This window comes from Aspergillus vadensis (genome assembly GCF_003184925.1).
Source record: "Aspergillus vadensis CBS 113365 unplaced genomic scaffold BO88scaffold_10, whole genome shotgun sequence".
Classification (NCBI taxonomy): domain Eukaryota; kingdom Fungi; phylum Ascomycota; class Eurotiomycetes; order Eurotiales; family Aspergillaceae; genus Aspergillus; species Aspergillus vadensis.
In genome coordinates this window covers 369596-393075 of record NW_020292048.1, presented here as the reverse complement: position 1 = coordinate 393075, position 23480 = coordinate 369596, and the positions used below count along the sequence as shown (strand labels likewise).

At 50.2% G+C, this 23480-nt stretch overlaps 9 protein-coding genes across 9 annotated transcripts; 5 read left to right on the top strand and 4 right to left on the bottom strand.

Annotated features, from left to right (window-relative positions):
• Positions 1-4439: 4439 nt before the first annotated feature.
• Positions 4440-5844, top strand: BO88DRAFT_425192 (F-box domain protein; the record flags this gene model as incomplete). The annotated part of the gene is made up of 6 exons (XM_025708810.1): positions 4440-4723; positions 4778-4814; positions 4866-4893; positions 4946-4982; positions 5039-5276; positions 5329-5844. 6 exons carry the CDS (start codon positions 4440-4442, stop codon positions 5842-5844), a joined length of 1140 nt encoding a protein of 379 aa, XP_025563304.1.
• Positions 5845-6451: 607 nt separating this feature from the next.
• On the bottom strand, positions 6452-8313 carry BO88DRAFT_487649 (MFS transporter; the record flags this gene model as incomplete). Its single annotated transcript, XM_025712559.1, has 6 exons — positions 6452-7129; positions 7182-7580; positions 7634-7832; positions 7880-8009; positions 8061-8117; positions 8166-8313. The coding sequence occupies 6 exons, from the start codon at positions 8311-8313 to the stop codon at positions 6452-6454; spliced, it is 1611 nt and encodes a 536-aa protein (XP_025563303.1).
• A 528-nt stretch (positions 8314-8841) lies between these two features.
• Positions 8842-10051, bottom strand: BO88DRAFT_364730 (Clavaminate synthase-like protein; the record flags this gene model as incomplete). Its single annotated transcript, XM_025703990.1, has 4 exons — positions 9748-10051; positions 9496-9699; positions 9021-9443; positions 8842-8971 (listed from the first exon to the last, which is right to left on the bottom strand). Exons 1-4 carry the CDS (start codon positions 10023-10025, stop codon positions 8842-8844), a joined length of 1035 nt encoding a protein of 344 aa, XP_025563302.1. The 5' UTR covers positions 10026-10051.
• Positions 10052-10413: 362 nt separating this feature from the next.
• BO88DRAFT_387632 (X-Pro dipeptidyl-peptidase C-terminal non-catalytic domain-containing protein) lies at positions 10414-12240 on the top strand (the record flags this gene model as incomplete). Its single annotated transcript, XM_025704825.1, has 2 exons — positions 10414-12042; positions 12103-12240. 2 exons carry the CDS (start codon positions 10414-10416, stop codon positions 12238-12240), a joined length of 1767 nt encoding a protein of 588 aa, XP_025563301.1.
• A 1461-nt stretch (positions 12241-13701) lies between these two features.
• BO88DRAFT_425188 (uncharacterized protein) lies at positions 13702-14211 on the top strand (the record flags this gene model as incomplete). The annotated part of the gene is made up of 1 exon (XM_025708809.1): positions 13702-14211. One exon carries the CDS (start codon positions 13702-13704, stop codon positions 14209-14211), a length of 510 nt encoding a protein of 169 aa, XP_025563300.1.
• Positions 14212-14734: 523 nt separating this feature from the next.
• Positions 14735-15800, top strand: BO88DRAFT_404538 (sugar phosphate isomerase/epimerase family protein). The gene has a single exon (XM_025706651.1). It carries the CDS (start codon positions 14756-14758, stop codon positions 15755-15757), a length of 1002 nt encoding a protein of 333 aa, XP_025563299.1. The 5' UTR covers positions 14735-14755; the 3' UTR covers positions 15758-15800.
• A 171-nt stretch (positions 15801-15971) lies between these two features.
• BO88DRAFT_35240 (uncharacterized protein) lies at positions 15972-17166 on the top strand. Its single transcript, XM_025703588.1, has one exon. It carries the CDS (start codon positions 16044-16046, stop codon positions 17133-17135), a length of 1092 nt encoding a protein of 363 aa, XP_025563298.1. The 5' UTR covers positions 15972-16043; the 3' UTR covers positions 17136-17166.
• Positions 17167-17256: 90 nt separating this feature from the next.
• Positions 17257-18129, bottom strand: BO88DRAFT_453256 (putative short-chain dehydrogenase/oxidoreductase; the record flags this gene model as incomplete). The annotated part of the gene is made up of 2 exons (XM_025710736.1): positions 17257-17865; positions 17932-18129. The coding sequence occupies 2 exons, from the start codon at positions 18127-18129 to the stop codon at positions 17257-17259; spliced, it is 807 nt and encodes a 268-aa protein (XP_025563297.1).
• A 105-nt stretch (positions 18130-18234) lies between these two features.
• On the bottom strand, positions 18235-23255 carry BO88DRAFT_461861 (ABC transporter family protein). Its single transcript, XM_025711195.1, has one exon. It carries the CDS (start codon positions 23217-23219, stop codon positions 18687-18689), a length of 4533 nt encoding a protein of 1510 aa, XP_025563296.1. The 5' UTR covers positions 23220-23255; the 3' UTR covers positions 18235-18686.
• Between the last annotated feature and the right edge of the window lie 225 nt (positions 23256-23480).

The window sequence follows — 23480 nt, the reverse complement described above, 5'->3', positions numbered from 1 at the left end:
ATGCATGAAGTAATGGGACTAATTTAGAATATTTCGAAGTGCCCCGTCGATTTGGGTCGGTCGGACACGTGTAGAAAGGCGACACGACCGGGGATTTGTTTTACACGTCTCCAATTAGGGACCTTGGAAGTTTCTTTTTTCATAGCGGTTCGTAAGGTTGTTTTAGCGATAGATGCCATCACTACTAATGAGATAAGATTACTGTGCAGAATCTTTATTTTGCCAGAGATACAACTCGTCTGAAACTGTGAGTCCTATGGGGACCAGCCTAGATGGTGCTTTCATCTTCAGCCCTAAATACTAAAGTTCCAGTCTACACATCACCCCAATACAAATTCTTCAATCTCATAGAGAAGCATCATTGCTGCATCAAATGCGTCAGACAAACTTCCCCGCAAATTCTTCTCCTCATCCCACTTAAGATACAGACCTCTCCAATCTTTTTCCCGGAGGCTCTCCAACAAGGTATCCCAATGATGCCACATCCGACTGAACCGCAACCCCGCATTCCACCTGCAAGCCATCCCGTCCACCCTTCTATGAATGGCTGGACCATTTCAATCTGGTCATCGGACTCAGGAATTTGCAAGTATGACATCGTCGCATTGATATGATGTTTGGTGGGAATTTCCATAGCCGAGGCGCTGGTATACCCCCTCCAAATATACAATAGTCTATTTACGAGGCCGGGAAACGAGAGTAGACTATCTGGGGAAGTTGAACAAAGATAGGTGAAATGAAAATGGGCAGAAGGACTGGGATAAGCGGCTGGCAAAGAGTCCAAACATGGATATCTGCAGAAAAGGTAGAATATAATGCTAGAATTTCAAGATCTGTGGGGAGGTTTGGATATAGGGCTTATCCACACAAAGATCGTAACTAGATAATGCGGTAAAAAGTATTCTTTCATATAAACACGCAGATTAGGTGATATGAGCAATCTTAGAGGTGAATTATATCTCAGTCACCGGTCATTGGCTATTCCCTTGAAATAGTGACTACTATCAACCTTCGAGAGGAAATATCAATTCTGCCAATATGAATATAAAAACCACTATCCTCCACCTTGATCTAGCCTGTATCTCTCAACTCTACTTAATATCCGAAATAGGCAGGTATATAGCAGCCTTAGACACACTCATAATATATTTATATATAGATTAAGTTATGTCAAGAAAGAAAGGAATTATACTTTCCTCACATCATCTCTATAAAGATAACTTTGAAGATAACACCCCAGAATAAATCCCCTGGGAAGCCTTAGCATTTCCAGTAATACCATATAATTCGCAGCCTTTCGCAGCGATCGATAGCCTCCAGCTGCCAAGACGCGTGTGTGGTGGCGAACACTGATGGACCAATGGATATTACCCGTGAGAAAGTGATAACGAGGATAAGGTACTACATTCAGGTCTCAGGAGTAATATCGTGCATCATTCCATATATATAGGAGATGGTTCACAGCGCCAGCCTCATCCAAAGTTTGTCGCTCTCGATCAGAAGCTGATCACAAGCGTCAAAGTAATTCAATTTCAAATGAAAGCTACTTTGAAACGCCGTGAGGCTGACCTGCTTACCTCTGAGCCCGAGGATTTTAAAAGGGCCGATGACAATCGCTTTTGGACTGGTTGGCAGAAGAACCGACCGTAAATAGGCGAATGCAGGCGCCAGCTCGGAGTTGGCAGCCAGTCGGCCTCGGTATACCAATCTCAAATCTGAACAAGACATCAGCCGGGAAATACCCCTACGCATTGTTGCACAACTGACTCCGAACCTTCAAGGAGCGGTCTCAAGCTCTATGCACTAATAGACCAAGGCCCCTTGTCCAAGCTTTGCGTTGCCCATATAATCAGTCAGAATTAGGTCTTTTATTTCTCCGAGTACCAATCTGATGATACAAACTTCAACAGCCGTAGAAAGGGCTGGAATGAGCGGGTCATGGCACAGTCAGTATCGAGCACGGCTATCACTGTTATTGCCTCAAGTAGCGTCTAGCTGCGGACGCTTCTAACATGGCTGTCGGGGGAGTTCTTTTTCGAATGATGAAATCGCCTCCGGGAACAAACTCGTGCCGGAAGACACTAGTGGAGGAACAAGCGGTCATGATCCCATCATTTGCATTAACTGACGGCCAAAGATAACACTTCAATCGAATCAATCGAACCAGAACTATAACTCATAACCAAGAAGGTAACAGTCAAGTGCAGAAGGTTTACATGCCAAAGTTAGAGAAGTGCCATATGTGATATCGCATAAAATGGTGAGCCGGCCAGAACCAAAAGCTGGTCGAAAGAATAGCATAAAAGGTTCTGAAAAAACAGGCGGAGGGTATGATTATATGACTTGTTGATCCATTGTTCTATTCATGCTCCAGAAACATCTGTCTATGTTACACTCGAAAGCAAGAGACGGCCACCGTTTCAAAATTAAGCCATGGCGAAATTCGCTGTTCTTCCCAGCCCCCGAAGGGATACATTTTAATTATCTCGAAAGTCCAGGGCGAACGCCTAACCTCACAGTGGAGTACACTTCCCGCTAGTACAAATATACATTAAGGTCCCCCTAGGAGTTTCACTTACATACATTGATTCTAGAAAGCACAATGTCCTCTATGACCGTGCAATGAAGATCGTTACTATAGTCAAATCTGAGCTGATGCAGCCTGTCGAGCCAGAACTTGCCAGTCCAAAACTTCCAGAAATGCATGCTATCTTTGGAGATCAGCTCGTCCAAGGGCAGACGAGCCATTTGGGCGGATAAAGGGTGTCATTTAGTTGTGCGTAATCTATCCGAAAATATCCTCGTCGGCTCCCATGTAGAAATACTTGTAATTGAGTATGATCCGGCGTGCGCTTAGCACTTAGTCTGAGGGCAAATATCTTAGTATGCTGGATGGAGGTGGCCTAGCTTCTTTGCTGTAGGGAAAGCGGCATATGGAAGGACCCGGAGCATCTTCTGTTAATGGTGCTAGTTATTGCTGGAGTAGCTATCTGCCGAGCACTAAGGCGGGCGAAATGCCGCGTCTCCGCAAGTGATTATCCTATGTAAGTAGAACTTAGGTGGCGCTCACTACCCACCAGATTTCCTGTATTTCCTGCCTTGCCGCCAGATCCGAGCTATAGAACATTGTACGAAAGATTAGGCACTTGTAAGTAGCTAGAAGGACCGAGAAGAGCTGAGAACAGGCTACAAAGCGATAGCAAAGCCTTGTTCTAAGGCACAAATACAAATACATCTGTCCGCGTGACTGTAGCAAAACGTGGCGGGTCCAAATTAACGTAGATAAATATAGCTAAACTAGACAGGTCTTGTGACCTGCCAACTGAACTACGAAGCTGGAGCTTCGAAAAGCTTCGATCCGTGCAGAGCACAACACGATCACGGATCATAAAACAGGCTATTATTGCGGTCCAGCCAGCAATTGTGCAGGGCAGTCAGCAGTTGGACGGGAATCCGGCCCAGATCCGACAGCCGAGGAGAAGGCGAAGAAGGCGAAGAAGGGGGAGGCGGGCTTCTGGGCCCGGCTGGACCAATGTAATAGCAGTTTAGTTGATTAGTTAGCCGGTGGCAAGGTTTGGTCACGGGGTTGTGCCACAATCAGAAATCGTTCCTGAACCAACAATTCCATCCATTCCATTTCAACGGCCCGAGCAAAGCGTGGCCCAGCGATGAAAAATTTGCCTCGTGTTCCTGAATTCGCCCGATCAGGTCATCCCGTAGTAGTAGTAGTTGTTGACAATGCCGTTGTTGTCCCTTCCTGCCACATCAGCAGCAGTAGCAACTAGCAAGAGCAGCAGTCATGCCACACAGGGCAAGGGATACATGCGGTAACCCCAATTCCGGAGATCGGCGCTTGGCTTTCCAGCTCGATTGAAATGGAGGGAAGAAACACCGCCTTTTCGAGTTGGCGACAGCCTCAGGCTAGGAATTTAAGGTTAACTTTTTCTAGTAAAGTCTGTCGTACATCTTCTGGGGGGAGGCGTGGCTTGCTATCATTCAGCAAGTTGGGTTCACCCCCAGTATCGCTACCCACCCTAAGGCTCAACATGTAGTACCAAGACAGCTCTATCAACTGTAACAAAAAAGACCTCAGGAGATCTTCCCTGCCAACTCAGCGAGGCCATGACATGGCGTCTATCAAGCCGGTCGCTGGTAAAATGTCGGTGTCATATTTTTAGGTCGCCTGATCGCCGCGAAGAGTTTTCCCCAATCCTTTAGTGTGCGGGCGAAGAGTTGATGCTCGCCCCTGAATGGATTGCTTCCGGCGTTCCACTCCATCCATCGTGGTGGGCCCTCCCACACCCCCTTCGCTTTCGGTATTTATTCTGGCACGCCTTGGGGGGCGATCCTTTTTTTATCCCCATCAGCTCGCCAGAATAGCCACACTTCCACTCTTTTGACCTCAGTTCCAATTCAGGACACTGGTTTCACTCACCACCATGGCTTTCGATTGCTACTGCGCAATCTGCGGTGTTGGTTTCTGTGGCATGCACATCGAGGCCCCGTCTGAGACGGCCCTCGAGCGCCGCAGGCGGTGGATTGAAAAGCGATGCCGGGCGCTGCAGGCCGGCAAAGACTTCAGACAGGTGTCTCACGAGGGCGAGGAAAATGAGGAGCCCGTCCGCAGCTATGATCCCCGAATTGTCGGCTGGGACAATATCTCCTGGTTGTATAAGGCACACTGCCTGGGTGTGGATGAAAACGCTAAATCGGGTGCGCCAAAGTAGGTGCTGCTACTATTCGCGCGGTCGGAGGAACCCGTTTAACAATCTTATAGAGCGTTTCTCTCGGATGAAGGATATTATGCCGATATTGTAGGCGCTCACTGAGTGCGAATCATGCGATCGAAGCTAATTACGTATCAGGGCGAGTTCGTCGTCAAGGCCAAATCTGGTATGCTGATTGAACGAATGTGCTTGGGTACACGTTATTGACCTTCTTGCAGATGGTTCTCGGTCGCGTTCTCAGCGCGTTTATTCATGGTGTGACAAACCCACTTCGTAGGCCCGTCTTGTTGACCCATTCTGACCGTTCAAAGCTATGGCCATGGCTCGGAGGAAGCGCCCGGTCCCGTATTACCGTTCCACTGGTGCTGTTTTGAGATCTTAACTCGCGCACTGACGGGTACGACTGACACTAAAAACGTCAATCTGGACGTGTTGTACAATATCATGACGCCGTTGTGCAACATGTCCGGGTCCGCCCTGCAATTGAGCTACGGAGACGACATCCAGCGCTCGCAAGGCCGCTACTGGGAATGTATCCCGGGCGCAGAGGCAAGCATATCGTTACCAAGCTGCGTCTAAACCATGTTAACAATCGGAGCAGTACTGTGCCGCCCACCCGGTGGAAACACCCGGACTCGATGAACACCTCCAGAGCAACATGGAGACGAACAGCGGCTTGAAGACCCCATTCGTGGAGCTGGATCTCCGCGACCGGAAGCCTGTCAGCCCATTCGGCAAACTGCCCCTTGAGATCGTTTATCAGATCTGCAAATTCTTGCCTAGCGATTCGCTGAAGGCACTGACTGAAGCCTCCCTGCACATCCACCTCGTCACCCAGGATAATCTATTCTGGAAGCAGTATATGCAGCAGAACATGCCATGGTTCTGGGAGCTTCAGGCAGCAAAGAACCAGAAGGTCCCGGCGGATCTCAATTACAAGAGGATGTACATGTGGCTCGAAAAGATGACTGCTCCGCGGTACGGCATGGATGATGTGAAGTTGATTGGTGTTGCCAACCGGAGACGCATCTGGGGTGTTTGCGAGGATCTCGCGGATCGGTACAACAAGAGCCTGAATCAGCCCACAGTCAATGCAACGCAGTGGGGAAGTGGCTGAGCGACTGTACTCTATGCTGTGATAAGATGGAGAAATAGTCCCGCCCGACAGTTTGGCGAGATGCCCGACCGATGGCTCCCCACGACGCGCTTCAACCTGAGCGTACGACACGTCGTGTCAGATTCCACCATTTATGGGGATCTCGTAACGCGTGTGACCTGGTGATATGGATCAATCACAAGTAGCTTGCTGGATGTGCAGGGTGAAAGTGATAGGGAGACTGGAAACAGTTGATCCTTCGTTCAGGTTCGTCAGGAAAGGTGGAGAGACCAAAGTTGGGCACGAGATTTGGGCGATCAGGTCATGTGCTGCGGAGTACTTCACTCGATACCTTAGCACTAATACTTACTCTTGATTACCATGTGTTGTAGACATGTTTCTCATGCAGCCAACCCTCTTTTGATAGTTTACTTCTCCAAGGGAATATTGTTCTTCGGGAGTCTACAGCCAGTTACATATCAATGTACAGCTCAAACATCCATGCCTTGCCACCAAGTTCATACTTCCATTTTCACTACTTTCCTGCCCTGGGGATAAAGATATATGTCAACAGCTTAATCAGAATATTCCACAAAGGTGTGAAGCACACAAGCACATCCACCTCCAATCAGTCCGCCTTATTCTTCGCAAACCGCCCCGTAAATCTCCGAATCTGCTTCCCCCAGATAAATACCGGAATCCCCAACAGCCCAAACGCCGCCGTCAAGGCCGCATAAGTTCCAAAGGCACCATCATACCCATGAAGCTCAATAAACGGCGACACGGCATAACTCGTCCCAAAAGAGATGAATCCCCGAAAGGCGCAGATGATAACCAACAGCGGCCCCGACCTCCCCGGATAACTATCGAGTAAGTACGTAATGCCAACGATATTCGCCCCGACGAAGCAAAAGTAGTACGCTGCCACCGTCCAGGCATATATAAACCAGTGGTATTGGTAAGGGTGGGCGCCACCCTGGCCATATAGTGCTGCCGTGAAGGTGCCGACGATGATGGGGAAGATGAGAGGGATGATGCGGATTTCGGGCTCGTGGATACCGTTGTTGCGTTTGGCAAAGTATTTCACGAGGTAGTCGGAGCCGTGGCCGAGGAGAGGCAGGGCAACGATGGCGACGATGATCTGGCCGCAGTTGATATAGCTTGCGCTGCTGTCGGGCCAGTTGTAGGGTGGATTGGCGAGGATGGTGCTGTATGTGGTGCCGATAGCGACGTTGACGCCGATTGTGAGGCCATTTAGAAGCAGTGCCCAGAGGACGTTTGGGAAGAAGAGGAGTTCGAAGGTTTGCTGGCTGCTGTTAGAGAGATGTAGAGACGGTTCTGTTTGCACAGGTACTTACTCTTAGTACGTCCCAGGTTTCTGTCCACTGGGGCTTCCCGACCCAAAGTCGCATGTCGGATTTCCATGTGCGCCGTGTGTATCTCTCGAAGTCTAAGGCAGGGCGGACGGTGCATACCTCGACTCCTAGGTTCTTTTTGAGATCAGAAGAGGTGCTCGTTGGGTCGGAGTTTGTTTCCTGGTAGGATGTGAGAGGGCGGTCGTATTTCGTTTCTGGTAGGAGGACAAGAGCAACTAAGAGCAGTGCTCCAGCAAGACCGGCTCCAAGACCATACCACCCCTCTGGTGTGATGGACTGGGCGATTGGGCCTGCAAATAGTGTCCATACAGATGTTAGGGAAACTTGGATAGCTAGTTGTACCATGAGGGCCTTGCTGCGTTCGTGGAGGAAGAAGATTTCCTGGGGAAAGCAAGTCAACAGGTTGTTCTAAAATGGTTCGGTGGATGATGTACCTGGGTAATCATTGGAATCAGTGCCTCACTCTGTCCAGCTGCTAAGCCAAGCACCATTCGAGCACCAAGATGCCATTCGTATGTCTTTGCAGTTGCGCATAGTACTGATCCAAGGACGAGCACGACTGTTGAGACTAAAAGGACGATTCTCCTTCCCACACCAATTGCTATTGGCATACCGATGAGGTTCCCGATGCCCCTGGTTCAGAATCAGCTCTGCCCCCAATGTGGTACTTCATAACTCACATGAACAACGTCGGGTATGTCATCAAGTTGGAAATGTCATCATAGTCCTTTCCTACGGCTGTATATCCTGGAATGTAGAATTGCAGTAGTCCTCCGAACCCACTGACCAAAGCCAGACCCAGACATGAGACTGCACACGATCAGGATGGTTAAATCAATTCCGGGGTGATCCACCACATACACATAGAGATGACGATAAGTATAATGGACTTCTGCCAAACAGACATATTCAAGGGATCTGTTCATTGTTATTCTTGATATCATGCTCGATAGCATAGTCGCTCACCTTGCGGGTCAGCGGTGGGAGTGGGAATATACACCACCGTCCCCTCCGTGATCTTCACAGTGCCCATCACCTTCCCCTTAGCCCTTGTAATTCCTCCCTCCTCGATGTCTTCCACGTAGACCACATCCTTCTTTGTGGTGTCGTCCATTGTAGAAGACTGGAGGATTGTTGGTGCGTGCGTCCGTTTACCCGCAATGGGTGTAAGCGGTGGTAGTAGGGGTCATGAACCAGCTGATCGTATATTTATATTCGTCATAATATCAGTTAGTATCCGTGTGACTGATGGCAGGACAAGAAAGGCAGATTATCTCGCTAGACCACTACCATAACCGTGCCGAACCTTGACTGTGACGAGTATAGCTTCGAAGCCACCAAAGCTTCCCCGCATTCCGATGGCCAAGCCGCCACCAATGGCCTCGGGGAAGGGCTCGGGGCCTCACCGAGGTCTAGTGCTCCGAAACTTAGAACTGAAGTCACTTCGGCGGGGTTATGTCAATTAGTCGGGGCAAGAGCTAATATCAACGTAACGATTCAAGTTCGGCAAGTCTCAATTGTTGTGTCATCTAGTATCTCTACTCGTGTATCGGATAACTTAAGTTACTTGAACAGTTTGAAGGCTACGAAGTGGCAGTATGGAGAATGAATCACGTAAAATTGAACAATTACGCAAAACTACCTAGTAATCCTTGACACCCGCCAGCTTGAGCACCGTATCGGTCAATTCGGGCTTCTCATAAGGCTCCGTACGATCCTTAGGGCACACCTTCCCATTCCTCATCGGCTTGTCGGTTGACGGGCGGATATTGCTACAGCAATTAGCATGTACATCAATACAGGCGGCGCATAGTTACATACCAGTGAGGCCAGTGGGTAGTCCCCATGTAATTTTCAAAACAATACTTCTTCAGCTCCAAGGCCTTTTCGGTCGCAAAGCGCCTCGGCGTCATGCAGACATACTGGACGTGGCGGATTTGGTCACCTTCGGGCAGACAAGCATAATGCATGGTCCGAGAATCCCAGAGGACCAAGTCACCGGGGTCCATATTAACCTTGATAAGTTCGCAGCCGCGGTCCTCGAACCACTTGAGATCCCTCTGATGGAAAAGGAACAGATCCATGTACTTCATCTCCGGTGGCGGAGCATCCTCGTGGTCATAGGGGTCACGGTCCTGCGCGAAGAACTCATCGAAGAGCTTGGCAGAGCCCTTCATGAGCATGAGGCCGCCGTCCTTGGGGCCGTTCGGGGCAAAGTTGACGAGACCCTGCACTGCTTGCATGCTGTAACAAAATTAGTATCCTTCTGTCTAGTCCAAGCACTTCGGTGACTTACCCCTTCCGGTTGGGGTTCTGGTCACAGTGTGGCCAGGGACTCCAGTTGACATCCTTCCGGCGCGGGAGGGAGATGTTCATGCCGTCGAAGGAACTAAGAAGCTCTTTGGTTTCCCAGAGCTTCTCAAAGATCTCAATGACGGCCGGCTCTGTGCGAGCTTCCCAGGCTATCTTCTCATGGGGTGCTGCGTAGCCATAGTACATGCTGATCTTCTGTTAGTAGTAGTCATCCCTCGGGACGAAGGGAACTTACCCTCCCTTGAAGCTGATAGGAAGATGTTCAGTAGTCCAGGTACTCTCATCATTTTCATCGAATCCAAGGTCGAAGCTCTTTAGCCACTCGATCTGCTTGTCGCAGTAGTACTTGGCCCGTTCAGGACTAATCACGTTCTTGATAACGACGCAGCCGTTTTTGTGAAACTCATCGCGCCAATCGCCGTAGTGACGGTCGCTGAAGTCAATCAAGTCCTTCACTGTGTAGGACTCGTTGGTCGCTTCGGCGATCTCATGAATGACAGTGGTTGTTGACATAGTGCTTTCTTCAATCAATACTCAACTTGATCAATGGATTGGAAGTGAACACTGATTCGAGTGGGTGTTCAAAATTCACTTAAACATCCAGCAGCCTTAAGCTCCGAAAGGCTATCTTCGCGCCCCGAAGCTCGGGGCCTTCATCAGTCTGGAGTAATGCGGGGACCCCCGAGCACCAAGCCCTTGGCTTCGGGGGAGATGCTCACTTCGGGGCTGTCCGAGCTTCGGTCACTAAAGCCCCGAGACAAGTGCAATATAGACGCCAGAAGGCGGGGAAGATGATGCTGGATGGACAACTTAAATGTGAAGAGATTGCAGTATGATTTGATTTGCTAGAGTCTGTGAAAGCTTCCAAAGCAGTACACTAACATCACGTGCTACATTAAAAATGCCTCCTCCGGTCCAAGTCGCTTACAAACGTATCAAAGCCCCGAAAGAGGGCGAAAACGGCTATGTGCGACCCAAACCAGGCAAATCAGAAGTCCTTCCAGCAGGATGGAACGGATTCAATGCCAAGCCCATACAGAGCGATATTCGCATCGACCACGACGTCGAGATCGTTGTCCGTGATGGCGCAAGGCTCTACGTCGACATTTACCGGCCGGCGGAGTTTACTGAAAAAATTCCCGCTGTATTGAGCTGGTCCTTCTACGGCAAAAAGTACAGTGCACTCGATATGCTGCCCATGTGCGTGTGGAACTGCTGTGTACCGCGCTCTGACTTGAGCGGTCTCGAGAAATTCGAGGGCCTCGATCCGGCGACATGGTGTCCGCGCGGGTATGCAATTGTCAGTGTTGACACGCGCGGAGCAGGAAATAGTGACGGACTTATCACCGTTATGGGCTCCCAAGATGCGGAAGACGGATACGACGTCGTTGAGGCCATTGCGAAGATGGACTGGTGCAACGGGTGCATCGGCATGGCCGGGAACTCGGCCCTCGCCATCTCTCAGTGGTTCATTGCTTCTCAGCAGCCGCCATCACTCAAGGCCATTGCACCATGGGAAGGGTCGGGTGATATCTATCGTGAACAGTTTTGTCGCGGTGGGTGGTTTTCGATGAGCAATTTCGATCTTATCACAAACGAAATTGTTCGTGGACCGGCCAACTCCGGCATTGAGGATTTCGAGGAGATGTACCGCCGCTCGCCTGTTTCTAGCCCTTTCTGGGAGGATAAGCGGGCAGATATGACCAAAGTGCTTTGTCCCGTCTATATCCGAGGCTCGGATGTGAGCTCTATTCACACTATGGGGTCCGTTCGTGCCTGGCTAGAGCTTCCACATGATAAAAAGTGGATTCGCTGGGGAAGCAAACAGGAGTGGTATGAGCTGTATAGCTGTCCGGAGTCCATGGATGAACTTTTCGTTTTCTTCGATCGCTATCTCAAGGGTGTTGAAAATGACTGGGAGAAGACCCCTAAGGTGCGCTGGTCTGCGCTGCAATTCGGGGATCGGGAAGCTATCGATGATATCGTACTCGAAGACTTCCCATTGCCTACCACTGAGTATCGAGAATTTTTCCTTTCTTCAGAGAAGCTTCATCCAACATTGATTGGTCCCTATGAAAAGATCTCCTACGACTCGGAGCTTACATCCAGCTTCGCCGAGTTCTCATACACCTTCGATAAACCAGCAAGACTAATCGGTCTACCGAAGGCGGTCTTGTACATGTCTTGCGAAGATCGAGACGACTTTACTGTTTTCGTTATCTTAAGAAAGAAGGATAAGAACGGGAAAGCGTTGATGCATCTCAATTTCCCATTCCATGCGACGCCGGTCAAATCGATTGACGAGATATCTGAGAAAGAACAGTCCAGCACGAACCTTCATTTGGGGTCTAATGGTATTCTTAGAGCTTCGCACCGCGCGATTGATGCAGATAAAAGCATTCACCCACAGTTCCCTTTCCACCCTCACACACGTCAGGAGAAGGTCCATCCTGGAGAGATTGTGCGACTTGAGATTGGTATTTGGGCAATGGGTGTGGACTTTGACGCTGGTGAGACGATCAGCATGCGGGTGAGTTACCATCGGTCTGCCAAATTTTAGAAAGACGGATATATGCTAACAGTGAGGAAGGTCTCTGGCCAATACCCTAGTATTGCGGAGTATAAGACTTGGTCACAGCCGCGTCCGGAGGAGGAACTTAATCGTGGGAAGCACTTCATTCATTGTGGTGGAGAGTATCCTAGTTCTGTCATCTTGCCGTTCATTTAGCGGGGTTATGGATCATGACTGTGGCTATAGAGGTATGATAGTGTCACGAGCCATCTTTTCAGGAAATTTTCCGTATTATCGCAGCCTAGCCGACCTCAACCTAATGTAGAAAACCCAAGTTCTCTAGTAGTCTTCACATCTGTCTTCTATTGTATTTGAAATAATTGATCATAACACTCTCAGTACGTGCCCTATCATCACCCCTATCGACAAAGTACCGCACAACATCAATGATAACACCCTCCAAGAAATTAATTTACATAATCCCGATATTTCCACGACTTCATAGTCGTTCGCAAGATATCAATAGAGATGAAAGAAAGGTCCGATAGCTGGATACTTTCGGGCTCTACTCAATGTCAGTCCGGCAATAACTTCTCGATCCAAACGAGCCTTTACCTCTCATGCATGATGATTCCCCGTCGATTCATACTTCTGGATCTGAAGTACGGCACGTAGAAGGGCACACACACCCCCACGGTCAAATAACCCGATATTGCCAGCTTCGCGAGTGTTGCCATGCTTGCTAGGTACGCAGGGTGTATGGTAGTAGTAAGCTGTCTTCATCTCTCAAAGTGATCTTTATATACATCTGCTACAGTTCCGGGATTTATGAAGGAGTCTCATGCGGTAAGACAGTTAGTTATCCTGGTGCATCTACAATAAGACGAGTTGGAAGTTACCTCTAGATTATTGAGCTGATTTCCATATTCCGAGCTGTATTAGTACCTAGTTGAACGACAATCTCTTCATTTGTAATTCGAGACCTCGATCGTAATCCTCCTTGACAGTCGACCGCTTGGATGCTACCAACTATTGATACACCCTTCGCCGAACGGGCCCGAGAGACTCCGCACGATGAGCCGTCGACTGCCAAATACATAGTCACGAGTACAACCACGAAGCCACCTGACTGCATCTGGGAACTGGTTGCAGCAGATGCGAAGAGGGCAGACTGCCGAAGGAGCGGTGAGGTACGCATTATCAGGCCGGAATCACAATAAATGGGGACTCCAAGTCCGTCCTTATCGACACACCCTTCTCCATCCCCCAAGCCAAAGACCTAGATTCACGGATCAAGAAAACCGTCACCGGTAAACTACTTCAATAAGTTAGATCACCAACGACCATCATGACAACTAATTCGGCATAAGTCAGGAAGCGGATATCTCCTCTCACTGACGGGGCGATGCCGACGGACTGATCAGTAATCCTGGTGTGCACCCTGTAACACCAGAAAGATAGCGCGAATGAGGGAAATCAATCAAACCTCGGTTCCTGATATGCGATATTGCCTAGCTTCTCCTTGTCAAACACGAAAGATATAAACTAACAATAAACCATGGACACAGATAGTGCGGATCAATCAGACAGAACACCTCTAACAACACATAGTCCCATCCGTCCCTAAGCTCGCCACCCAAACTGTCCCTCCCAATCACCTACCAACCCATCATAACAATGGACAATGACCTCCCAATGGCTCAAAAGCGCCGCATCATCTACATCCGTCCATTCCTCCTCTTTTATCTCAACTCCCTCATCACAGAAATCATCTTCCTTGCCGTCGGCGTCTTCATCATGACCGGCACCCGCGACCTCTTCTATAAAGTCATGTGGACACTCGTCTTCTGTCCGATAGGTATGGGCGGTGCCATGGGGGGACTGATAAATTGCTTTATTGTCGATCACTATCATGGGAAGAAGGCGGCTCACTTTACGGGTATTTTGTCGTTGTTGGTTTTGAGCGCTTGTAACTATCTGTGCTACAATTTGGACAGGCATTTTGGGTGGTTCGGGGCCAATGAGCATCCAATGTGGTTTCATTGGCGGTATCCGATGATTTGGGTTGTTGGTTACTGCAATGAGTTGCTTATGTTTACGGATAGGGGACAGGAGAGACTTGCTAGGTTGGGGTTTGTAGGGTATCATGATATCCTAGCTAGTACATTGATCATCGGTCATGATTGATGCCACAATTGCACCTCTACTATGGTCTTTCTTGAACGATTTTAGCGAGTAAAAAGAGTCGTGGCTTGAAGAATTGGCTATGTGAGTGGCTGGGAGTAGAATGATATGCAGCATGACAATAGAAATTCCGACACAAGGAGTTCTCATTGTACTTACACGAGGATTTTATTGTAGGAGAGCCATGGTGTAATGCATCTGTCTAATTTGTCGGGAAACGGCTCACTGACTTTCGGGGTTTCTAACCCGGTACTTGGCGAGGTGCTCCAGTCGAAAGCCTGGAGCTGGGGATGACTTCAAGTTTGATGCTCTGCAATATAAGCTTCTTGGCTAAAGTGTTCAGACACTTCTCGCTATGGTAACAGAGTGGATAGAATGATTTTGCCAGAAGGCCAACTTTCATGAAATTCGCAGGATCAATTCCGGCCGGAATTTGAATCCCGACAATGCGGGGATCCGGATTATTTTATAAATGATCGATTCCATCCCATCTGTATCTGCTGAGACACATTATTATCCTTCCTGACTTTACTCGATAGAATACAAAATGCTATCGAACAAACAAGCAATTGGCACCCTCTCCCTGAGCCAGCATCCCTCTCACACGCTGGACCAAAAGATCCGTGTTGCATCCCAGCATGGCTTTATGGCCGTTGAAGTCGTTTACTCTGACCTCAAGAGGTACTCAGACGCCCTAGGTGTATCAATGCTAGAGGCAGCCGAAAAGATAAAGAACCTCTGTGACGAGCTCAACGTCGAGATTTTGTCGTTGGCAGCGTTTGAGAACTTTGAAGGAAACCGCACCCCATTGGATGAACGAATGGCCACCGCAAGGCACTGGATCCACATTGCGCGCAAGTTGAACGCAACGTATCTGCAAGTGCCATCCAACTACAGCCATGATGCCAGCACGGACAAGAGCCTCATTGTATCTGATCTGCAGCGATTGGCAGATTTAGCTAGCGCCGAGGAACCTGTGGTCTCGGTCGCGTATGAGCCACTCTCCTGGGGTACATACTGTTCGACCTGGGACACAGCCCTAGAGCTTGTCGAGGCTGTTGATCGCAAGAACTTTGGTCTGTGCATGGACACCTTCCACGAAGTCACCAAGCTTTGGGCGAGCCCGTTCGAGACGTCCGGAAAGTACCCGACAGCTGATAGGGACTTGACTGCCTCCCTTGAGCGCTTTCTGAAGCAATGCCCACTGGAGAAGATCTTTTACGTCCAATTGTCGGACGGCGAGCTCTTCGACCCACCTTTCTCAAAGGCACATCCGTGGTATCTAGAGGGCGAAGCACCGCAATTCACCTGGTCTAGACATGCTAGGCCATTCCCGTTTGAAACCGAGCTAGGCGGATATATGCCCGTGCTAGAAATCGTCAAGGCATGGGTAGTCGACAAGGGGTACACGGGCTGGATCTCGATGGAGGTATTTGACCGACGGATGCGCAGCGAGGAGTTCAATCCCGAGGATGCCGGCAAAAGAGCAAGAAAGTCATGGGAAACACTCCAAGACCGCCTCCGATCCCCCACTCCATCCAAGATATAATGGCGAAATAAGCTTCTGCACAATTCAGCACCTTAAATAGTCCGTTCCTGAACTAGCAATAAAAACTGCCGTGAAACATCCCAATACCCGAGGCCCAGACCCTCCCGTAGTCCCCAACAGGCAATTACCCCCGAAACCTAGATGCACGTGACTCGCCCGATGGTTTGCCATCGGCGAACCACTCCAACGTCCCCAATCCCATCATCCCCCAGCTAATGCACATCTGATCCGCCTGTTACCTTCTTCAAGTCTCTCTTTGGTCTTTACATCCTCTTGTCAGATTCAAATGGCCTCCGACATCCCTAGGCCACCAACACTCCGCCGGTCATGCCAAGCCTGCGCGCGCGGCAAACGCCGCTGTGACCAGCGCTGGCCGCGCTGCACCCGATGCCAGACCCGGAAGATCGACTGCGAATACATCAACATCCCATTAACGGTGGGATCCGACACAGACTCAACAAGTACCGCAACAACAACAGTCACCACCAGATCAACTCTCTCGCCCAAACTCCCTCACAAGAAGCCAAGACAGCACTACCAACTAACCCACTCCATCCCCCTCTCCCTCCCCCTAGAAATCACAAAGGGCTACCCCCAACCCATCATCGCATACTTAGTCTCAGGCATGCGTGCATACCCATCCACCTTCGCCCTGAACATGAAAACCCACTTCATTCACCCAGACCTATGGCCCAGTCCATCTTCTCCCCCTTCACCTATCAGGGACATTCACACCCTGTGTAAACTACACTCCACATCACCCACCACAACAAACACAACCATCATCCCCCTCCTCAAACAGAAATCCTCATCCCTCCTCCGCACCCTCAACCACACCTCCAGCTTCGAGGAAATGCTAGCCACCGCGCAGGCCCTTCTCCTCGCGCAATGCATGCTCATTCTCTCGGACCCCGACACAGACACATCATCACAAGCCTACTCCGAATCAATCAGCACTATGCTCTACAACCTCGGCCAGAAACTGTGGCAACAGGCCCCCATCCAATTACCGGGGAGTTTGAGCCCGCGCAGAGCGTGGCTATTCGCGGAGAGTGTGCGGAGGACGATCATTGTGGGGTTCATGCTAAGGAGCGTGTACTCGCTCAAGATGCGGAATTATTCCGTCCGCACGCCGTTTGTGGATTCATTGCCGTTTGATATGAGGACTGGGTTGTGGGATCGGGATGTTGGTGTTGATGGGGATGAGGGTGGGGAGTCGCTGGATGCGATGGTCTCGTTGCATCAGTATTCGGGCATGTTAGAGAGTGGTGTGGTCCATGGGATCTCGGAATTTGGGGGGTTGATTCTGGCGGCGTGTAGAGGGAGGGCGGTGCAGGGCGTGCCGTATCCTTCTGTCGCTGGGTATGCGGGGTACTAATTTCTTGAACCATTTCATGGTGTCGTCTACTTCTCTTGAATTGTAAGAAAAAAGGGGTAAGTTAAAGTCTTAAGTCTATGAAATTGTCTATCTAACAATGAATTCTAAATAACAGATCAGATTACACCAAAAACTGCTTCAACACCGCATTCAACATCGCCGTCATATCCGCATACAAGCTCTGCCTCTTCGTCTCGAATGCCTGATAGATATCATTCGCCGATCCCACAGCAATCTGATCCTCACCCTTCTGCAGTCTGCTCCAAACCTCACCGATAAACTCATCCAACGGCATACCAATCAAGTGTCCATCCTTCAAATCAGGCTGGTGCTTCGCATCGTGCAGCTCGGTCTGCACCGCGGGCGGGTAGATCTCGAGCACCTTGACGTTACCGGGTCCCTCAGCGACCTGCGTCCGCAGGGCAAGGATGAAGTGGTGCAGGGCGGCCTTGGAGGCGCCGTAGTTGGGGCAGCGCATCATGGGCACGAGGGCCATTTGGGAGGTGGTGTAAGCGAGGGCGGTCTGGGTGGGGAGGGATTGCAGGTGGGGGAGGAAGGCTTTGGTGAGGTAGACGGGGGCAGTGTAGTTGGTGATGAGCTCGGTGTCGAAGGTGGTGAGGTCGACGGAGTTGGGTTTGGAGAAGTCGAAGGGGCGCTGGATGCCAGAGTTGACGAAGATGCAGTCCAGGTCGGGGTGGGCGGTTGTGATCTCGGTGGCGAATTGGGGGATCTATATAGTGGTTAATTTGTGAGTAGAGTGCGGGAGTGGATGTGGGTGTATATGAGGGGGACGTACCTGGTCCAGCTGCATCACGTCAAAGACCTTCGATGCGACCTTGTCACTGCCATATTGCTGGACGAACTCGTCCAGGTTCTCCTTTCTTCTGCCGGCGATGACGATCTGAGTGCCGTTCTCGACCAGCTTCACGGCGAGGGCCTTGCCGATGCCCGAGGTGGCACCGATGATGAGGACTTTCTTGTAGGGAAACGACATGTTGATTGATTGTGTGTATATATGGACAAGGGTATATGAGTAATATACAGATAGATAATTGAGAATAGAGCATGAAAAAGAGGCAGACTGGCAGCTATTTATCTTGTATGCATGAAGCTGAATGACGTCCCACCCGCGGAGACTAAGCCCGATACGATCCCACTCTTGGCGAGACACCCTCGCGGAGACTAGGCCGCATTAGGAAATCCATCTGGATTTTCGCTTCCTTTTCGCGACAACCCTGGGATCATCCCCAGGACTTGAAGGGGAGAGAAGCATCCGGAAACTCCGGATTTGTAAGAAAGAGATTATTAAACACCGAGCGATAAGCCGTGGCTTGTTGGATTGATGTTGAGGGATATTTGTCACGTTCGCCCAGCGGACTCTAAGCAGTATTCGGCGATTCGGCATCTGGATTATCTTTTCGCAAGGTAGGTCTCAGCTGCGTAAATACCTCCGATAGGATCCATGCGCGCTAACGGCTTGCATTAGCCCCTGATGATCGGCGTCGGTTGTATTCCTCCTTATCGATGTAGTGACTTGGGGCTATGACAGTGTCAGGTGCACGGACCGGCAGCATGCATAGTCTCTAACAACTCGTCTCTCTCAACACTGCTCTCAACTAGACTGCGAAAGACCCCATTTTGATTCGATACCAGTTCCTGAGGTGTCCCATACTCAATGACTCGGCCGGCGTCTAGTACAAGCACGCGATCAAAGTCGACGATGGTGCTGATGCGATGCGCGATGACCAGTAACGACGAGTCGTTGTGCCCAAACTCAGTCCGGATGGATCTCTGAATCACTGCGTCTGTGGCCTTGTCAATAGCTGAGGTGGCCTCGTCTAGAACTAGGACTCTGGGCCGGCGGAGGATGGCGCGGGCGAGGCAGAGACACTGTCTTTGGCCTTGGGAAAAGTTCGCGCCTCTTTCGGTGACTGCGGTGTTTAGAATACTTGGTGGGTGCTGGTATTGCAGTTCCAGAGAGTCAAGCAGATTTTCGCTGGAATCGTCATCCTCATCTAATTTTATCAACGGCGATCCAGGACGATGCTCGTCTTGGTCAGCATCAGGAATAGTCCAGTGCACGCGTCGCAATGCAGACAAGAGCTCTTGGTCTGAGTGCTCATCAAAGGGATCGAGGTTGGAGCGAATTGTGCCAGAGAATAGGATCGGGTCTTGTGGTACGATTGCCAAGCGCGTCCGTAGCTGGCGAAGCGGAATGGTCGAAATGTCCACCCCCGCCACATGAATACTTCCTTGCTGAGCTTCCAGAAAGCGGAATAGAGCCATTGCCAGCGAGGACTTGCCTGCACCGGTACGACCGACAACTCCAACTCTGGTATTTGGCGGGATGGAAAAGGATAGATCAGACAGAACAGGTGGCAAATCAGGCGAATAACAGACGGTCAAGTCTGATACATCCACTTGGCCATCCGCGGGCCAGGACTCAGGCATCTGGTCGATTGAGTCGTATTTTTCTGCAGGGATGTCGAGAGACCACGAGACACGTTCGACGCTGTTCAGAGAGATCTCGAGGTTTGCGTATTGCCTGATCACTTGAGACATAACGCCACTATATCGCATGATGAACGTGATGGCAAATCCAGCAGTTGAAGCCGTAATGCCGTTGGAAGAGAGCACGAGTATAGAGGCCGCGGTGGTAAAAGCGGCGCCAATGGTGCTTGCGCGAACGGCGATCCAACGTGTAAGCAGCCAGAGACACCAGGATGCCCGGCAATGCCGGTCAATCTTGGCATACATTTCCTCTCGGTAGGTCTCCTCTTGACGGTAGGCACGAACGGTCATTATTCCATCCATGGTGGCACAAAGATGGTGAAGAACTGGGCTTCGCATGGTACTTTCAAGTTCCTTGATGGTGCGGATCTTTTTGATAAATAATTGTCCGTAGTAAAACGCCAGTAAGAGCGAACAGGCGGAGAGGAGATTCAGCCAGACATTCACCAGGGAGGCAGCCAACACGATGGAGAGGAGATCAAACACAACACCGAGTGCGTAGTTGAGGTCATATGGAAGGCGCGAGTCGATCAAGCTAAAGTCGGCAGAGAAGTTGTTCAGGATGTTTCCAGCTGGTATCTGGTCGAGCCACTGCAGGGGGGCGCGTAGTACTGAAGAGAGGAACTTTTCAAAAAGTCTTCGTGACATCTTCAGGGTGATGCGCACTGCCAAGAAGCTCCGACTGATCGCGACGATGCATGAGCAGATCGACAATAATAGGTAGATAGATAGGAACCACGTAATATTCACCCCGGCGGGCTGGGCTCCTTTTGTATCCATGTCTTCTGTGCTTCTGCTCTTGTCCGTGCTGTTACTCCAGATCATCATCCACAGACCTCGCCCAACTGCTAGTCCACCATAGCTCAGATGCAGGAACAAGACAAGCAAGCAAAGATACTTGGCGTCAGTTAAACGGAAAATCCGTTGACGATTGCGCCATTTTTGGTTTCGTGTATTGGCCTCACCACGCAAATCATCTTGCCTTGCTGAGTCTTCTAGTTGCTCTTGCTCACTGGGTAATAGCGTTCCTATCCAATTTTCCGAAGACTGAACATTCGATACCAGAGAGCCTTTCTTCATGTGAGAAGCCCTCTCCACTCCTGCTGCAGCCTGGGCCATATGCTTGAATATGCCCATGTCCCTCAGGTTTCTTCTGGGGCCAGCATACTGCAGCCCGTTGCCATCAAGAGCGACGACATATTCAGCTCGTGGCAAGCACAGTTCCAGGTGATAAGTTGCCAGTATGCGTGTGCGTCCCTCGGCGAGACTCCCCGTCAGAGCATACTGGTATAGATGCTGCGCCGTATGAGAATCAATGGAGCTGAAAATATCATCCAGTACAATTATCTCGGCATCGGAATAGAGCGCGCGCGCAAGGGAGATACGCCATTTCTGGCCACCACTGAGATTGCTCCCTTGGTCGTCCATCTGAGTTTCATCTTTTAGCACTAGACTATCTATGTCGCTGTTAAGTGAGCAGGCGAAAAGAACGCGCCGGTAGCGCTCCTGCTGAAACGGAAGGCCATAAAGGATGTTGTCCCTGATTGTCCCATCTTTCAAGCACGGTTCCTGAGCAACGTAGGCAACTGCCAGGCTTGGGGACCGTCGTACACAACCTTGCAGGAACTCGCATTCACCAAGAATGGCTGCAAGAACGAGACTCTTGCCAGAGCCAGACGGCCCCGTAATGATACTCAAAGCGCCGTATGGGAAGGTCAATGACATGTCTTTCAGGCTAAAGCATTTAGTGTATTGATTTTCATTCCAGCAAATCGTGGCCTGGTCCAGCACAACCCCATCAGCGGGCGCAATATCTACATCCCTGTCCGGAGTTCGAAGGAAACGTTCGATTCGTCGCAGACTGATTTGTGCTCCCGTTGCATTCAACAGGATCTGGGGAAGAACTGCAAGGGGGGTTTCGAGTGCACCGAGCAGCGAGACCGAGGTGAAAGCGAGAGACGCTGGCATGTCGTCATGTAAAAGGGCATATGTGCCTAAGCAAGCAGCGGAAACAGCAACGGGTGTAATGTTATAGGCGACGAACATGAGAAGCTCCCACTTGAAAACTTGCCACTGGTTTTGCAGTTCCTTCCCTCTTGACTCGTTGATGCGGTCTTCCCATTTTTCCTCCAAAGCGGATAATTTGACTTGGCGGATACCTTGGAGGACCTCGTTGATGACTCCCATCTTGCTGTCGCGAGACCTCATGAGACCTCTTTGTTGCTTCGAAAACTGGCTGACGGAGTAAAAGTTTCCTGCAGATACAAGAAGAAGAACTAAGCCACCGACTAGTAGGCACTGCGGTCCAAGCAAACGGCCAATAGAGAGAGCAGCAATGATGAGTTTCAACGGTGCCTCGTAAAGATGAAAGCCGACAGCTGAAAAGTCGGCCACTTTCTTTGCATCCACTGCTACCAGGTTCATGGTACCCTGACTGGATAGGTTGGTGGTACTGGCACTCTGCGGATCCGTTCCGACATTGTTCACTGCACGACAACGTAACGCTTTGTCATATATCACTGTTGATAGTTGTTCCTGCAGCCTTACTGCAATCATATTTGACGATACGTAGAGGTTCCAATTTTCGATAAGAGCAGATACGATAGTCGATGCGCCGAGCCCGAGAACAAATAGCCATAGCCAAGGATCATCAGGGTCAGTTTCCAGACGCTGCAAAATTCCCAGAATAAAAAACTGGGGCACAAATGCCATGGTCCCATTCAGGAAGGTCAAAACAAGTTGAATGAATAGCGCTTTCCGATGACTGAAAGAGAGGACCTTCCAAAGGCTTTTGCTGGAAGCCGTACATTGTTGGCTGAAAGCTTGAAATAGCTGAGGTGAACGGCTATTGTACTCGAGTTCAGGCAGGTGGCTGATCTCCAGTTCATCTTTCTGACCCGCAGAAAGCAGCTGGCCTACCCATCCGAAAAACAACTGGTCCAAGAAGGTTGTCGATCCTTTGCGATCCACCACTGTTCCATTTCGATAAACGTCCGGTCGACGAGGCAACGACGCTCCGGCCATGCAGGCACCCAAAGCGGCGCAACACTGGCCAAGTAGAAAGAACCAGGGCAGAAAGGAGAAGTCCAATGCCTGATAACATCGGTACTGATCCTCAATTAGAAGTACTATCATGGCGACGCACCCGATGCTTGTTTGAAGACCGTGTCTGAACCGAAGCGTGCACTCGTCTTCCATCCAAACTGCGACTGTACTGAGGGCCAGAGTCCCCCAGGCCCCTAATCGCATCCATCGTGTAAGATCGCCGACGGAAGCAGACACAATGCTAAACACGACAACTTCCGATAGCGATAGCCATACACCAATGCCGGTACCAATTGCAAGTGCGACGCGTGGGGTTTTGTCGGAAAATTCTCTAATTGATTGTGGTGTCGCAATTCCATCGCAGTCTTCATACTCATCCGTTTGAATCATGGTGTCGAGGGTTAATTGTCGATGTCGCAGTCGATTCACGATGGCGATAAAGGCCCTCCCTCCCACCAAGGCCGCCACACCGAATCCGAAAATGTTGGCCGCGAGGGGGAGCCCCTCGCTTGTCGTTCGAGAAGACATCTTGCTGAGTGACTACCGAGAAGAACTCGGTAGCAGTTTCCCGAGCGAGCATCGTTGAAGAATCGAAGATTAGACGCCCGAGTGTCTCTCGTGCGGTGATGGCAGGCTGCAGGATTAATATAGGATGGCCGACTCGTGGTCGTCGCGTCGGCGGAAGCGCTACAGTGGATCTAAAGTCGGAGGTCGGGTTTGATTTGGCTGCCCGGCTGACGTACTACTCGGCGCAATGCCCCCCCACTTTGGCTATGGTTGTGTCTGTGG

Excerpts from the sequence above, each read along its gene's own strand:
- BO88DRAFT_404538 (XM_025706651.1), top strand. The coding sequence starts at position 14,756 with ATGCTATCGAACAAACAAGCAATTGGCACCCTCTCCCTGAGCCAGCAT.
- BO88DRAFT_35240 (XM_025703588.1), top strand. The coding sequence starts at position 16,044 with ATGGCCTCCGACATCCCTAGGCCACCAACACTCCGCCGGTCATGCCAA.
- BO88DRAFT_461861 (XM_025711195.1), bottom strand. The coding sequence starts at position 23,219 with ATGTCTTCTCGAACGACAAGCGAGGGGCTCCCCCTCGCGGCCAACATT.